The sequence below is a fragment of the Oryzias latipes genome, chromosome 10 (genome assembly GCF_002234675.1).
Source record: "Oryzias latipes chromosome 10, ASM223467v1".
NCBI classification, from domain to species: Eukaryota; Metazoa; Chordata; class Actinopteri; order Beloniformes; family Adrianichthyidae; genus Oryzias; species Oryzias latipes.
The window spans coordinates 8,002,091-8,020,406 of record NC_019868.2 but is presented as its reverse complement, the minus strand read 5'-3'; the positions used below and the strand labels follow the sequence as shown (position 1 = coordinate 8,020,406).

The following is an 18,316-nucleotide window of genomic DNA, read 5'->3' as shown; positions in this document are numbered from 1 at the left end:
TCTACAACCCTGACATTTTGTGCATGCCACGTACAGGTTTTCTTTTTTTTCATTTTTCCCCCAACAAACAGCCCATATCCACCTGTAAGGGCAGTTGTGACAAAAGCTTAAGGTTTGCACAGTTACTACCGGGTTCAGCCTTCTTACCTGTGATTCGACTGCTTCTGTACTCCTTGTACATTCTACAGCAGAAGCGACACCAGCTGGGATTTCACCTTTTCTTGTTTTCTGGAAAATCTGTGTAAGACAAAATGAAGTATTGTGGTCATTTATTCTTTCATTTTGATGCATTCATTTGAAACTCATTCAGGGACAGCGACTGGGAGGGGGAGCAGAAGAAGTGCGTATTGTCTTCAAGTGTCTTCTAAAAGCCATGATCTCCCTGCTTTCCCTCTTTGTGCGACAAAAGCTTATCAGGACTAATTCTGGGCAACGGATGGGTCCCATTGACTGTGCTATTAACACTCAGACTGCAAAAATCTGCATAGAAAACCAAAAAGACCGCCAGAAGGTTGCTCAGGGAATTCAGTAATGCCTTTCACCCCACCCAAACACGACCCCAAGGGTGCAGAGATGGACAAAGTAATTGGCTTTCGCCCGCTATGATAATCTTCTTCAGTGATGCTGTGCCAACACAATCTCAGACCACTGAGAAGGTCACAGTCGCACAAGGTCACACCCAAACCTCTATCCACACTGCTGACAGCAGCACCTGAATTCTTAAAGGAAAACTTTACTCAGGATTGTTCGTTTGGCTCAGAGGTTTTCAGTCTTTCTCCTTAAACTCTAGAGATAAGATGCAAACATACTCACATTTAAAGAAAAACAGTTTTATATAAAAAGCTTAGGACAAAGCAATCAATATATAATTACAACACACATATTTAAAGTTCCAATCATATTTCTACAGAAAAACATATGACCGTGGAGAACATTAAGCATAATGCAGGTTTGGTGGATTTTAGTCATCTGCTTCTGTTATTCTTTACTTGACATGTCAGACAGACAAGATTACTATCACTAGTCCTGTCGCTTAGGCTCACGTGTACTAGAAGTGACAAGCGCAATTAAAGTTTGGCGCACATGACAGCCCCTCAAATTTTCTTCTTTGCAAAACCACTCACCATGAAGATCCTTGCAAATTCTTCAAAACTAGATGTACCCTGTGAGCCTCAAGCAGACAAACCCTCCCAACAGCTGCAGCAACAGAAAATATTAGACCCAGGTAACATTACTAACTGTGCTTTACATGTTTTTTTTTTCTCTTTAAAGTTAAACAAATAAACATTTGCACAGTAGATTTTAGGGTTGGGCTTAAAAAAACGAGGTATCTTTGCAAGACATCCACAAATCTTGTTTTTCCTTAACAACACTTCTTGTACGTTTTTCAACCAAAAAGATGTGTAAAAAGTAAAAGTGTAAAGCTTAAAGGCCCGTACACACCGGGACGAATATTCGCCAGGCGTTATTCGCCAGCGTTTTTCGCCACGTTTTTTGTGTTCACACCCAGGCGATTTTGCTGACGATGAGCCGAGCGAACATGCAATTTCATTCCCTGACATTAGATGGCGCTTAATGTAAAACAGAAATACTCCTGTACACAAGGTGGCGATGCGCAGCTTCACGCTTCTCAAAGTCGCTTTTCACTCAGAAGAAGAGAACAAGTATTTACGCGCTTGTCAGAAACATACAAAGAAAACATGAATATTTCAAGCACCAGTTGCTCCAACTGGTGCTTGGTTCAGGGATATTTTAGAATGTCCGTCATTATTTCTTCGCGGCAGTGTAGACGCTACTTGGCGCATATCTTCTTCGCCGTGACATATGTGTGCTCAGCAAGGCAGTTTTGTGTTTGAGCGCCCCCAAGTTGTGTTTTACTGTAACTTTAGAAGCTCCAGACACGTGTGCAAAAGCGCCATTCTCATTGGTCGAATAGTTTTCGACGCGACGCGTCAAACCAAAAAAACGAACCCGAGGCGTTTTTTAAAAAGTGACGCTTTGACGCGTGGTGTTTTTTCGCGTCGGTGTGCACACTCACATTGGGGCCCTTTGTTTAGTCACGAGGCGTTAAACGTCGGCGAATATCGCGGGCGAAATTCGTCCCGGTGTGTACGGGCCTTTACTTTGTTAGGTGTACATTAATAGAACGTGTAAAGTGTCTTTTTTTTTAAAACCAAAACAAAATTTGGTTAAATGGTAAATGGTGGTTTAACAATGATATCCAGACTTATTAATGATTGTTTTTGGCCTAAAAAGTATATATTTTTTTAAAGTAAAGGTATTTTAGTCTTTTTTTTTCACTGCTCTTTAGCACAGAGGACCATATGTTATAGGACTAGATGCATAAGCAGAGAAGAAGCAGGCCATTAGAGCACAATGCTACTGGTACAGTTGTTAAAATTCAATATGCAAAAAATATACATGAAATAAGGGAGTTAAGGATCGGAAACCCAACAAAATAATTTCATTCTGTTCATTGTTCAGAGATGGATCCTATTGTTGAATATATTTAAAAATAGGTTTCAAACACAAATAACAAACCCTAAAATGTATTCTAAATTAAACTGATCTAATCCAGACAATCAGAAATGATGTAGTTGTTGTAAGCATCCTTACAAAAGCTGTAACTGAAGTGACTAAAGGATCTCCTGCTGTAAGACGAACGTAGAGTTTCATTTCTAAAAAAAAAAAAAAAATGCTTGGCTACAGGATAAACACTTAGACACAAAGAGCAGTATCCCCTGTGGAGAACACGACTGGAAGACAAAGTAAAGAGAAACTCAAAGAAAAAAAACGGGAGGTGTTATCCGAACAACTGAATGGAACAAAAAGAAAGATGTTGCACAGAAGCAAACTGTGTACATACTTAAGGCACTGGAGACCGACAAACAAACACTCACAACCTAAGTTAATGGCCTAAAAAGGTTCACTGGAAACTCAAACGCCAGGAGGCTTGGAAGAATGTTCCAACTAAAGTGGAGGGTAAAAGGATAAGAAGTGATCCAGCCTGGGACGAGACTGAACAAAACTGTAAATACTTGTGGAAGGCAGAGACAACACGTAACACTAAGACAAAAGAATCCTAGTGAAGCATCCACACAAAACCAATAACACTACTTCTAGAAAACTTGGTTATTTGGTGTACATGCAGCTCAATACAAAGGACAGTTGATAATAAAAGTTTGTACATGTAACAATTAGGGTTGTGCCGAGTCCATCGTGATGGGTGACTGACATCCAGATGGAGAGACACCATCGTGATGCCACGCCCCCGCCACGCTGCGAGTCGACACCATAAGCCGCGGTTACATGTGAAAAATATCTTGATGGGATCAATGGTCGGATTAGAATCCAACCGTGTTCATGGGCCCAGAAAAATGTTTTCAGAATATAAAAACGTTCACCAAGGTCACACTTTCGGTCGGAATAAATCATTCGCACATGCGCAGTAGGGTTTGAAAACCGGAAGGGGATGTAAATTCCGCCGAGCGGCTTTTTTTTTTCAAACTTTATTGAATGTAACAATTCAATACAAAACGATGTTAAACAGCGCAGAGCGGCTATATACATTGACATGTCAGCTCGGTAATATACGAGACGATCTTCTAAACGTGCTTTTAATAATGTTACCGTTATTATGAAACACCTGTTCGCTCATCATTTGAATTTTAATCCGTGTGGTCAGTGCTTTTTCTGAACGGAGCCGGAAAGAAGCCAGGATTAGCAGTATGCTAACACGGGCTAACAACATTAGCTTTGGGTGGCACTGCACGTAAACATGTGGGAATAACATCAGCCTTTATTTAGTCGGGACACAACTGGAAACACAAATCCACGTGATTGTTTGAATGTTTTCTAAGGACTGAGCGACATTTCTGCTTTGAAGCTCAAACCCCTGTGTGTCTGCTGACGATCCGAGCTGTGCTCAGACACACACTTTTAGACCCGGTTCTGAGTTCTGTAGCTCGTACCCCTAGAGCTGCGGGACGGATCGCAGTCTTAAATCTCCCACACATACCACTCATGTAACAAAGCACCCCCCCTCCCTTCCCATCAAACACAAAGCTGGAAGTCCGCGCTCCGCCGGTCCTCTTCACTAGTTAAGTGCAGGAGCGGACTACTTCTTTTCTATTTTGTTTGTTACTTTTTTTGTTAAAGTCACTTCCGTCAGTTTATACTGGATCATCCCGGATTAGTCATTAGTTGGGAAATAGAGTAAAAAAAGTAAAATAACGAATAGCAGTTATATAAGAACGAAAAATGTAAAAATAGCTCCCCCCGACAATGTCATCGTCCATCCCGATGGTTGACAGCAAACATCGTCAACGGCCAATTTAAGGGACATCGCCCAACCTTAGTAACAATTTCCATGTTAAAAAAACTCTGTGTATGAAGTGAAATTTTGGTAAGAAAAGTAAATGTTTGCTGTGACCATAAACAGTTGGGAGATACTATGGCTCACTAACCATTTTTAATATATTTTAAATATTAAATACTAAACAGTTTTTTAATAATACAAAAGTAATGTATTGTTATCTCTAACAAAGCCGTCACAAGATTGGGATTTCTACACAAAAACCTGAGATCCCTTTGGCTTAGAGTGAAACTGGAATAATGTCACAGATCCACCATATTAAGACAAACAGTGCAAGAGAAAAATCCCTTCAGAATAGTTGAATGCATCTATGGCGACAGACAGAATCAAGAAAATCTCAACTAAGCAACAAAACGGAAACTATGGACATTTAGATCTTCGGGGTCTCAGCATTAAGTGACAACAGGAAACTGCAAGGAAGTCAGTGAGAAAGACAATGATGAAAGAACTCAACTGTTGGAAAGCGAGCGATAGTCTGAATAAATTGCAAGACATTTTTATTTTAAATGTTTTATATAGCAAACAATGTGGATTTATTACAATTTAATCAAAGGAAAAACAAAAAGGCAAGCTTTTGTGGTTTATCCAGCTTGTGTGCCTGAACAGACATCCACAAAGCAGTAGCAACACATGACACACTATGCAGCATGAATTACATGGTTTATTTTATAATAAAAGCTGAAATAAAGCTGTCCAAGTCCATGGAGCATTGTACATTCTATCCAGCACCGTGCAAATCTGGGCATATTGCATTAGGCTACGCATCATGCTACTTTAAACTTCTATTATGGGAGCTGTAGACAGAAAGAGACAGACGCCCACTAAAGGTGTGGTTGGGGAAGACATAGTGTGACAGCAACATTTAAGGCAGGAATAGTAAACCAATAAGAACCAAAGTCATCAAGTTCAGCTTTAATGCTTATGCAGAGCAGATACTGACAATTTAACATCAGCACATAAAGGAAACTGACTATGGAAAAGGCATAATCAGATCATCCTGGTATACACGGTAGCCCATTATGTGAATTTTATCTTTTCCTTATATACATAATACATGGAAAAACCTTTGGACTTCCTGTTACTTTCAAAAGTAACTTTCTTGGTCCTTTTTTTGGAAACATTGTGGAACAGCTGGTAATAGAAGCATTTGTGCTAATGTTGGAACTATTTTGTTTACAAAAATGGGCACATCAATAGAAAGAAGAGCCAACAAACAGTTGCCTTAGATGTTGCGGTTCACATACTAATGATACGACTTCCCTCTCTCCCAGTTCAAACATCTGTAGATGTAAAACTATAAAATACAGTTTGCCCTCACTACATCTCCTTTAATCTTTTGTGGTCTTGTTGTTTTTAAGTACAATTTTGCAGGGGTTTTTTTGTTTTGTTTTTTTAATGGTGTACTGTGTTCTGTGTCCTGATTGGCTCTTGACCTTGTCAATCAATCTCTGCTGTGCTGCATTTCATGTACAGAATGATTTTGCCTTTCTAAATCTTAATAAATCTGTGATCCAGCTCAGATCATTGATTTCATTCTATAAAACTGGACTTATTTTTCTATGACGGTTTGAACTTTGAGAGTTTAAACAAAAGAGAAAAGTCTGAAAATGTTCATGTCTGTCTAAGAAAAGTGTGTAGTGAGGGTTTTACAGCATTGAATAATGCTACTTCACAAATTATACCACCCACAGGTTTTTTTCTAGAACGTAGTAGAGTAATGTAAAATCGTTTCAAAATTAGATCAATAGATAATCAAATCAATATTGGAAAATACCAATTGGTTTGAGGTTAAGTAGGTTTATTTCCCTTATTCATTCATTCATTCATCTTCTGCCGTTTTATCCCTTTTGGGGTCACGGGGCTGCCGGAGCCTATCCCGGCCACTTGTGGGTGAAGGCAGGGGACATCCTGGACAGTTGGCCAGTCTGTCGCAGGGCGGTTTATTTTACTCCAACGTAAAAATGACCAAGTGCCATCACAGCAAAAAACACATATGTGACGGCAACAAAAATTGATCAGTCCCTCATTCCAGTCCAATGTGTGAAAAGACTTTGAATTCAGTAAAGACATGTGACCATACAGTGTGCTAGAATGTTCTAATAAGGATTACTTTGGATTATTTGGATGTGGAAAAGCATCAGTGAGCTGAACTTTAGGAAAATAAAATATGATTGGATTTGCCATTAATTCTTGTTTACCTATTTGTAAACATATTTTATTTACACTTGATTATCTTGCAAGAAATAAAAGGAATCTGGAAAACTTCATCTGCACTGCGCAGTACCAGGTATTTCTGTCCTGTCCTGGACCAATCTTAGGTCATTGAATCGGATTGTTCAAAATGAACCAAAATCAAAAGTGACTTAAATCGACAACCGCAAACATCAAATCAAATCGTTGTTAAGATGAATCGTTACACCCCTAATATTTAGTATGCCTGTCAACAAGCATATTGACATTGTGCTATATCTAATTTAATGGTTTGCATTAAATTACAACATATTTTAAAAGGTTGTTAGTTTTGGGTTTTATTTGGGGGGGGGTCAGTAAAACCCAGGTGGGAGAGAACACTTGAGAGAAAAGAAGATGCAGGAAATAGTCAACAGAAAAAGGGGGGCAATCAGGGGAGACGGTTGACAGGAAAATGGTTTAAGGTCAAAACAGGAAGAAGAGAGGCCACATCACAAATATGAAACTGAAACAGCTCCAAGCACAGTGATGCAGAACATTTTACTGTTGGCTTTTGGTACATAAACAGCAGGCCTTTTATATCAGAAATGATTCAGTGTCAATTATACATTAAGAGTTTACATTCAATTAAAATGTACTTGTTAAAAAAATCATTTATGCTTTTATTAGTTTAACATAAAACTGCATTGCAACAGCATAGGATAGAAGAACTTCTGTATATCAGGAATCATTCTGGTGTTGCTGTACTATCCTTTGAAAAAAAGCAACAACCTGTGATTTGAGTAATGGGTAAAAACCATAAACAACCAGAAAGCAAAATCAAAGGCAACAAGAAAAAACACGCTCACACATGGAGACAGAAAATGAGTCTACTTAACCATAATCAAAATGACATTAAAATAACTTTGGTAGAAAATAATGACAGCAATTTTAATTTGAGGAAAACAGAGAGTTCCTCATATGTGTGAAAGAAAATCAGATTTAAAGATCGTCTATGAGCACAAAAAAGTAAGATGTTGTTAATCATTTTTAAGACATTTACCGGTACTTTTCCTCATTGTATTTGTCATCAACATCTTCCATTCTACTAACAGGGTTTAAAATACCATATTTTTGCGCATCGGATTACAAGGCAGCTGTCAATGAATGGCCTATTTTTGAACTTTCGTCATATATAAGGTGGCACTGAACTATAAGGGTCATTAGGCGATACAAAAAAGTCAGAGATAAGTCCATTAATCAGACTATATCATCTGCTTTCACAGTAACTCTAGAACTAGTTTAAACACGCCACACATTAGCTACATAAGCGTATTCACAGTACTACCCAACCTTGTTTGCAACATGTAAAGAATAGACTGATACTACTAAAACAAACGTTACTGTGACTATGCTGACTTCTAATTTTCGCTAGCAATACATAAAAAAAGATACACAGTGCCAACACCCCTTACACATTAGCGACATTAGCGTGATAACAATAACACCTAACATTGTTTGCAGCGTGTAAAAAAATATATATAAATAAATAAAAAACAGACTGACATAGTGCAGCATACCCCTCAAAATCACTTTAACTTTATAGTGCGGAAAATACAATACTCTGCCATAGTCAGAGATAAAAAAAGGAGCTGCTTCCAATATCGGTTGTGAACACTGATGACTTTGAATGGGACTGTAATTGAGGAGTTTCAGAGACAGGGCTTTGAAGGTCAAGTAAAATCCGTCAACAGTTTGATCCACATTTAGCACTCCAACCAAATTGCAAACATTAATGCCAGAAAAACTGGCAGCAATAGCGGTGACCCACACTTACTGTGACCCAGTATGCTATAAATAGAAAACACATCACATCTTGTTAAAAAGAAATCCAACGTACCCTGTTTGTCATAATACAACATGACTATCAACAACACCTAAGTAGCTGCTTGAAAGTGTCACTTCTGGAAATGTTTACCGTGCATCCCTTAATAAAGATATTTAATCACTCTGATGAAGTGTTTCTTCAGCCTCTGGATGCATACATGTATTTTCATTTGTACTCTTACTGACTGCTGCAAGCATTCATCTTTCTGACAAATGCAAAGGGCAAGACAGTCCAAGTCTGCCAACCCCTGGATTAGAGGATCCCCTCAGTGAGAAAAGAAGGATCTTAGTCAACTGGACTCTATAGTGATGGAAAACTGAGATATTCTATGAAAAATCTGATAGCTTCATATATCATTTGTCGCCAAAGCAAGAAAACAGTGGCCAGGGTTGAAATGGGCCAAATCAGTCTTTAAAAACAATTCGCAGACTTTGATCAATCAAAGCATCTTCGCAAAGACTGATGGGTACTGCAGTCATAGCTCTCCTCTGCCTTTACTGTCCTTAGAATGCCCCTCAGATAGGCTACTTCTCTCTAAGATTAGATCATGGTGTCTACAAAGAAGCAACAAAAGGTGAACCTACATCCATGTTACAATCAACAAAGGTCCACAATAAAAGATGCACAAACTGAGATTAGATCAAAACGCGGCTCTAAAGGTTCATAACTTTGCCTGATTTTTAGTTTGCCCGTTTGACAATCTTTAGGGTTGGCAACAAGTGAATTATCCATCCATCCCTATCCTCTCCATGGTCCAGTCTCACCACCACCACATACCCCTTTCCTTTCATTCTTGCCAACACCTGTTTGTCACACATCATACCTGACACTGTCCTCCACCTGTTCTAACCTGCTTGTTTTCTCTTTCCCTCTTTCCCACTCTGGACTGTAGACTAGATATAATTGAAGTATATAGGTCAAAAATACATTTACGTAAACATTATACATATTTTGTTTCACATTTTACTGTCACTTAAATAACAGATGGATTGTCAAATAGACCAAACACAAAATCGTCATCACTCCAATCATCTTTTGATCTTTTATAAAAGTGTTTCCAGGGGTCTTTTAATTAGGATTAAGCTATTCCTAAGCAACACTAAAAAGAAAACCTGAGTAGTTTTCTAAGACATAGTTTCTGCAGAGCGGCAGTAGTTGATTAAAAATGTACCTGAGTTGTGGGCGGGACCATTGGCATAGAGTCAGCCCCCCCCCCCCCCCCCCCCTTCCCCATCATCCCTTTTTTAACACTCTCCCTTTGTTTACAGCCCTCACAACCCCAACCTTACGTTATCGGTGCAACAAAAATGGCGAGCAATATAAGTTACCGAAAAATATATTCTTTTTAGCTTTTTTTTGCTTTTCTTGTTAAAGACTAAACTGACTTGGTTTTATTTTTTTATTTTTTACGTATTATTAAATTGGATCTGAACCTTATTTGCTTGGTTCTATTTTGGATGTTTGGTAAATCCTGAATTAGAGTTTATTAAAACTGTTTTGACTTGATGATTAACTACGTACAAACTTACTTAATCACTTGCCATTGCTGATAAGGTGAAACTGCTTTGATTGCTATTGATTTAGTATGTTTTATGTGCACAAAAGTTAATGAGTAGTTAACCAAGAAAGGTACATCTTACTTTCAGAGTAGCAACCAATCCATTCAACTGACACTAAAGGGTAAAAAGACAAACTTTAGGTGGCTGGATTTTAATATTTACACAACCTGAAAGTAAAAAAGTATTAGCATGTTTCATGTTTGTAGTCATGCAGGCCAATTATTTCTTGAGCTTATCTTCATTGTATAAACCAAATAAATAACCTAACCTATCCTTTAAGTGAAAAAAAATGGCATAGTAGACCACACATGCACATTTTAAACATGGCACAGTGTTTGTTAATAAGCCCTTGCTGAAATATTGAAGAGATGACAGTCTGTCAAATCTTCCTACACAAGTACAAACAGCTTGCTGCAAAGATGGAAGCACCACCGTGCATCAATATGTGTGGCCATCATATACAAAAAGCAAAAACATTCATTTTGAAATCCAAGACAAGCAGCCAATAAAAAATAAATCGGTGCTCAGTGTAGGATATTTATCATTATGTTATTTTATGATTACATTTATTTTGTAAAATCTGAAAACGGCTGACGAAAATGGAATGAAGCTAAAGTATTTTTCATAAATAACTTTTGTCAAATTTCATCAATCTGGCATGACATTTTATAGTAGTTTGTCATGACTCATAGTTTCCTAAAACATATACTATTCACAAAGTCACAGCTTAAACGTCCAAACAAATCCAATCGAGATCAAAGTGTGAAAAATTGTTCAAAAAATACAAAAAATAAAAAATCGACTTTTCCCTTCAAAGAAGCTAAGAAAAAAACATTTGCATAAAAAAAACAAAAGAGAACAAAAAAGCACTAATGTGAACATTAGTGTTTCTTCACTTATAGTGAACGAAAACAAGAAAAGGTCTCTGGAAAACACAAGCTACATATTGATTGGTTTGTGAAATCTTTATTATGTTAAACGTTCACAGCTTAGATACAACAACACAACAGCTGTTTTGCAATCAGTCCACAGGATTTCCGTTTTGAAAAATAACTGACTTGAAACAGCAATTCTTCCTGGAAAATATTTTTATTACCCTTTGTAAATGTGCCACATTCATTTGAGAGAGAAACAACAGGTCCACTATGTGGGTTTCGACTATTACAAATTATTTTGGTGGTGCTTTCAGTCCCACTCTGATCATCTTTTGATGTTTTTTCAAAGCGTTGGGCTTATGACTTATTATGATAATTATGACCGTTGCTGAGTGAAGTCTGTTTGCAAGCTGTCCCGTTAGCTTACAGCCTCTCACACCCCCAACGTAACATTAGCGGAGCAGCAAAAACGGTGAGTAATGTATGAGCTATCCAGCTGTACAGTTTTGAGCCACATCAGACGAGGAAAACAAAGACGTACATGGATCTAGTCATCTACAAGTGGATGCATCAGAATGGAGCAGAACAGGGAACTTGTGGTCCGCCGGATGTATTTCCTACGCTACAAATACGATCTTATTCAGACGGCATTTTTTTTCTGTCTGCTTCCGCTTCAGTACAATTTGAATGAAGAAATACCCAGAAATGAAATTTTAAGCTTATATTTCTTTATTTATGTCCCCCATCATCAGAAAAATACCACAAGAACATGTTAAACACAATTTCTGAGAGTCTGGTGCCTCCAAGTATGACTCAGCAGAAACCAAATTAAAAAAACAGTGAGCACGGTCCTGCTATGGTGGTTAGTAGTTGTCTTCTTTAAAAAAAGAAAAAAACATGGAAAAGGCTTGTGTGAAAGTTGCAGCAATTTTCTGTAGTAGCTCTAGTACCATCTCCACACTGAAGGTCAAGTTCCTTATTGTAGAGTATAGACCATAGAGTGTGTGTCCCAGGAAGACGGCCCCAGAAACACTATTCCTGACCCTTTTAGCACTTGCAGTCAGTTGTCTGCTGCAGATTTGCAGTCAAGGTTTGCATGTCAAAATGCTTGATTGCCAAAGTTGATCTGTCATTGCCAACCAGTTTATTTTGCTGTTGTTTTTATTTTAAAGGTCTGATACCAGGGGGGTATTCCACGAAGCATGTTTAAACTAGCCTGACTTTAAGCCTCAACTCTGGCTGAAATCCGCCTGAACTTGCTTACTCTGGGTATGTCGGTTCCAAAAGACCGGATATGAGTTGGCGTAATTACGCTCGACTTGGTAACCCTGGGTTAACGCACGGTACATAAAGACATTCTCAATAGATCGCCGATTTCTGGAGTCACCATGGAAACGCGTGATGAAAAAAAAAAGAAAGCGCTGTACTTAAGTGAGACGGAGTCTGAGATTTTAATGACGGCGGAAAAAAATTACAAGTCCATCAAAAAAGTAACATGGCTGAAAAATAATTTAGTTAAATTAATTCAAACTCAATAATTGTTTATACAACTCAAATTTACGTATTTATCTAACTAAATGTCACATTACTCCATTAATCTTTTTTCCATCTTAATTACTTATATTTCTTGAACTTTCATATGTCTAAGTTTGAGCCGGCAGATATGCTCATTTTTATAACAATAAAAAGAACGGGAAAAAAATGCACGGAGTGCAAAAATTCATTAAAGAATTTTCCATCACTGTCATAATATGCTTAGGTAGTAGGGGTACTATATAAACTCATCATCCTCTCCCTTACTCTCACTCATGGTGCAGAGACGTAAGCATAGTAGGACAAAATAGCTCGGTAAAACACGGTGAAACACAGTAAAACAGCTATACAACTAAACACATTTTGTAAAAAACCCACACTTAAACCCAAATCCGTCCAGACAGGCAAAGGGAATGATATCCCAGAACCCCTTGCGGTGCCGATCTAACGGCAGCACCAAAGTTACACCTACTTAATTGAATTAATTTGAACGAAAGGAAAATAATTGTCTGAAAACTACGTGTTATTTTTGAGGTGACCTAACAAAAAAAATGATTTATCTTAACTGAAGCAAATAATTCAGTTAGATCAAAGTAAAAAAGTTTATCTTTCCAACATCCATATGTGGTCTTATCACCCTCTCATGGTGGAAAAAGTATTATCTGAGCTTTTTCATCCACTAAGTCATTTTTAAATGGACACACCATGCTGCTTCCCCTCTCTGTAAACAAACTAAGCTTCAACTAAACCTGCTCCAGACCAGGTTATGTTCAGAGCATGAGTTGCCATGGTAACTGGACCTACCCTGAAACATACCTCCATTTCTGGAACCAAAAGCTGAGGTTATCAACTTCCTTAGCCCCAAACTTATCGTGGGAGCGAGCATAACCTGCTTTCTGGAATACCCCCCAGCCTTCCCTGTAGAACCTGTTTACACTGGTGTCGGCCGTGCAAACGGTGGAACTTCCAACAAATGCCAGATGATAAATGGGAAGCCATGGATAATGGGAACCCATTTTTGTGACCAGGCTGGTTATGTGCATGAGGAAGAGAGGTACAAGGCTGTTGTGGCTGTAAATTGATCTTTCACAGCTTACTGAGGCTCCAGATTGTTGAACGAGTTGAACTGAAAACAAAAACAAATCCTGTTTTTTCAAACTACAATCATTCAATCTTCCAAACAGCAAACAAAGGTAAAAGGCAGAAAGAGCTGGTTAGCGTTGGCAAAGAAGATAGCCAAACTCTTTACTACACTGAGCTCTGTTACGTTAAACAAATGTGGCACCATTCAAAAGCGAAATTACCAGCCTTTCTGGTGGCAAAAAGCTTAATGTTGACCATTGCGACAACAGTAGAAAATTGATACGTACATATTACATTTCAGCAATTTTTAGATAATTTGGAATTCATCCAATTAATTTTTTTTACCCATTTGATCTCTTTTGGGTCACGAGGTTGCTGGAGCCTGTCCTAGCTACTGTTGGGTGAAGGTGGGATACACCCTGGACAGGTCTCCAGCCGGTTTCAGGGCCACACAATCATACGCACACACACATTCACACCAAGGGACAATTTAGAGGGACCAATTTACCTATGAAGTATGTTTTTAGACTATGGGAGGAAGCTGGAGTACTCAGAGAAAACCCATGCATGCTCAGAAACAACATGCAAACTCCCCACAGAAAGGTCCCAGCTGGGATTTGAACCAGAGCCTTCTTTCTGTGAGGCAAGAGTGCAAACCACTGCACAACATGCAACCCTAATTTTGAATATTGTCAAAAATATCTTTGCTTAGTATTGTCCAACAGCAATATAAAACGTTGTTTAAAAAGTATAAATGGACTTTTTAACTCCATTGTGCCAATTTTGACTGTTTATTAGTCTTTGCCTGATCCGTCTTGATCCGATCCAGATCCAGAGTTGGCTCCCATCAGACACATGTTATACATGTCAATTAATCAGAATATTGAACGAAATAAATCAAGTAATCTTTATTTCCCCTTAAGAGAAATATGTTTGCGTAATAGCCTATCAAAAGAGAGCAAGCTTATGTTTCTGACTTTGGCGCCTCAGAAGTCATGTACTGACATGACTGTCATTTATAACAGCTGCCATCAGTGAATGAATTACACACATCATTAGTACCTGTCATGCTATGTGGGTGTTTTTAATGCATATGATTCATCAGTTTTCATTTTTTGTCATAATGTATCATTCTTTAGAAAGAAAACACCTCCTAAATAATGTAGATCAAAAACGAAAATGTTTTTTTAGGCATCAGTTTACAACGAAAGGATGAATAATGATGTAGTGTGTTCAGCCAGACAGCTGTTTCTATGATAACGGTTAGCAGGTTCATATTTTATAGTTAATACATGGAGGTGAAAGGTAAAATCTTTAACATTTATTTATTTTTAAATGATTTCTTTAAGTTGTGTGTAGTTCAGCAGCTGTGTTGTGGACAGAAAAAGGTGTTTGTTTTAAAAAGGCATAGCCTGAGCCTGAGAAAGGATTACTTAGACCGATTCGGACCAATCACAGCTTACTGACGTCGTCTGGACACAGTCAATGGTATATATTTCCCTCTTTATCCTGCACCCAGCATAGGCAGTTGTGAACAAACCAAACAAGCTCTCTTCTTTTAGATGTGAGATAAATGTATTTTTTTAGGAAAATACTGTTATAATTCCATATAGGGTTAAGTCCCGGTCTTCAAATTTTTTAAAGAGAAAATAAGTTTAAAAAGCATGCTATTAAAAACACCCATCCATGGTTATTTTACTGCTATTCCAACGGTTTAACAATGTTACCTTTGGGGAAAAAAATCCATTAAATCCTCCAACAGGCTTTTAAATGCCTCCAAACAATGTGAGCAGTTTGCACTTCCAGCTGAAGGCATGAACAGAGTTGGTTTTGATTATTAAGACTATGATTTCAGTTTCATCGTTCACATTTGAGCAAATAGTTTGCTCGCCTGGGATTCTTTTGCCTCCCAGGATCTGTCCTGCAGCTTTATTTACTGTTCTCTCAGGGCATGAGTGCTGACTCAATTTCACAAATACCCACAGTTTAAGTGGCCCAGAGTACATCCAGCTATTTTTTACCCAGTCAAACTGCAAACTGAAAACTTTAAAGACATCTTAAATGAACACAAGCAGCTCAAATGAAAATTTGAAAAATAATTCCAAATTCAGAGAATGAAAACAGAGATCGGATCGCGATTGAAGATATATGTAAATGTAGGAAACTGAACGTATTCTGTAGTAAAAAGACATGCCACTGAGAAGACTGGTTAAAAGATAATCAGGATACAGAAAATAGTCTGTTAAAAAAAAAAAAAAATATATATATATATATATATATATATATATATATATATATATATATATATATATATATATATATATATATAGCAAAATTACATTGAAAAAACATCCGAAAAACAGCGAGACAGCAACCAACAAACATTCTTACAGTGAAGGATCACTATATTTCAAATCATGTTACATTTAAATTGTCATTAACAACTATCATCCCAGTGTACAGATGCACTAGGGTTTACTTGAAATGGTATAACAACATAAATCCATTAATTTAGACAAATGATCAAAGCTTTATTTTTTTCTGGTTTTTCAACCGAGTGCTTATCTCTGGGCCACAAAACACTGGAAACTGGCAGCTGTGGTGACAACTAAGGGAACAACCTTACTAAGTGTGCTGTTTCAGTAAAGGCAGTCTTGGGAGAGACATTGCTGTGTAATTTACGAGTGGGCTGAGAGCCAGTGAGCGCTGTTCAATAGTGGTAGACACATGTCGTCTTTGCATTCATTGCCAATGAGGTGCTTGGGGAAATCATTGCCTCGCGTTCACTCACAGACCCGGTGAGCTCAGGCTTTGGGTATGGTTTGATAGTGGAGGGTGGATTTCAACTTGAAAGTAAAAGCCAACACAGAACTCTGGGTTTATTAACAACTGGAAAAGTAAATACACGTCTAAAGGTAGCCTAATGATGAGGATAAGGATCCTTTAGAGAGCAACATCTAAAAATATGCATCAAGTGTGTGCATATTGGTCCTTGGGAACTAGTAAAAGGGATGTTCATCAGAACAAAACGAGTGAATGACTAATTAAAAAAAAAAAAGAAAGAAACGTTAAGAACATGCTATTTCAATGTCCTTCCTGGAAAAGCAGTTTTCTTTTTAGTAATTAAAGGTGTTAAGGGTAATTATTTTTTGGACAATATATGAGTTGATTTTTTTTCAAAGACTTCAGTAAGCGACATATCTTTAATAAACACATCTCCTGAATTTAATAAGCTTGGCTGCTAAGCTGCAATTCTATTAAAAGGCTTTGTGTGACCTAAACAGACTGGAGCAACGCAGAAGGGATGTGTTTTGTAAAAATTAAACTATATGTATAAGCAGAGAATAAATTATATAACTTTTTTAACTACTACCCAAATTAAATTTTTCTTTTCTGCTCACTCTGTCAGAGATTGTTTAATTAAAAATGTTATATTAAAGGAAACTGGGGGCGGTCCTCCTCTTTCCTGCTTGTCATGCAGTGAGAGAACTGCAAGCAGCTGTCTCACTCTCACTTGTAATAAGACTTTTTTCTGTTTGAGCCAGAACGTGGCCTGGGAGGGTACTGCTCTGCATAAAAGGCAGTGGATTCAGGAATTGAAATAAAGCAATAGAAAGCCTTTCCAAGGCCTTTATTGATGTAATCCTTAGAGGATTTGATGAAAAAAAGAAATCTGCAATTATAAACCTTTCCAATCAGATTTTTCGCCATTCATGTGAAGGCGTGTGTGAATAAGTGAAAGACACCGTGACTCTAAAGCGCCTTCGGCATTCAAGAAAGGTAGCTAAGTGCTATATAAGTACATAAGTATATGCCATACGCCTTGTCACTTTTTAAGTGGAACGTCCTCTGAAGGAAGGAAGCTACACGTCATAAACTTATGATGGTTGAGATTTCCACCATTTTTCTAAGAATGCCCAATGATTGGCTTGTCATCTAATGCAATCTTTCACTGTAAAGAAACAGATTTTTTAAAGCAGGCGGAAACCCTTCCACCCCATGCTTTCTTTGATCAGACAAAATTGGGAGAATGCACTCACTTTTCAAACTAAAACACCCCATGGGAATCCAGCTTAATGTGACCACGCAGGCATATATTCTACTTTAGATCTAATTTCTAGATAAGCCAGCTGTTACAAGTCAATAACAAGGAGCTGTGTTGTGTCGAAGTAGACCTACAATCTCAGAATATACAGAATAGGTAGAAACAGAACCCAGACTTGTTTTATGTAGTCCTTAACGCAAATTCAAATACACAGACATTCCCTTTAAATGCATACGTTGAAGGCTGGACTGGTTCATTGATTATTAGGAAGTTATTAATGACCTGAAATGAACAATGCCAGCAAAACCTACAAAAACATTAATCACAAAATAAATCTTAAAAATCAAATGTTCTCCAGATTCTTCTCAGGGACCCTGTGGTGCAGAGGCAGAAAACTTCAAACCTCCAATCCGAAGGTCAGAGGTGGGATTTTAGGATTTGTAATGTATAGTGGTACACACAGTAGTGATTGGATATCATCACATGGGCCACAGATTTTTACATCACGAGCTGTGTGGGCCTTTAGTTTGACATGTTGTCCTTAACAACTTGCCCACACTTAAAGGTGTAGTTGAGAAGCAAAAAACAGAAGCAGTGGGGCTGCTAGTGAGGACGCGAAGGTGAGTGACAGATAGAAAAACAACAGAATAATACAAAAGCTATTATTACATTCTGTAGACCTGATTGACTGACTATGCAAGACGTGTTCTGCACGCTAACTGGTCAGTCATTTTAATAAAACTTGAAAATGCAAGGACTCTACTGGAAGCGCCAATACTCTAAAAAGAC

General features: G+C 37.9%; 1 protein-coding gene across 4 annotated transcripts in view; it reads right to left on the bottom strand.

Annotated features, from left to right (window-relative positions):
• Positions 1-18,316, bottom strand: part of enox2 (ecto-NOX disulfide-thiol exchanger 2) — a 206,680-nt gene that overhangs the window by 157,736 nt on the left and 30,628 nt on the right. For all 4 annotated transcript variants that reach the window (XM_023958990.1, XM_023958993.1, XM_023958992.1 and 1 more), the window contains one exon: positions 148-237. In XM_023958990.1, coding sequence (XP_023814758.1) covers positions 148-181 — 34 coding nt within the window. In that variant the 5' untranslated portion in view covers positions 182-237. The remainder of the gene's footprint in view (positions 1-147; positions 238-18,316) is intronic.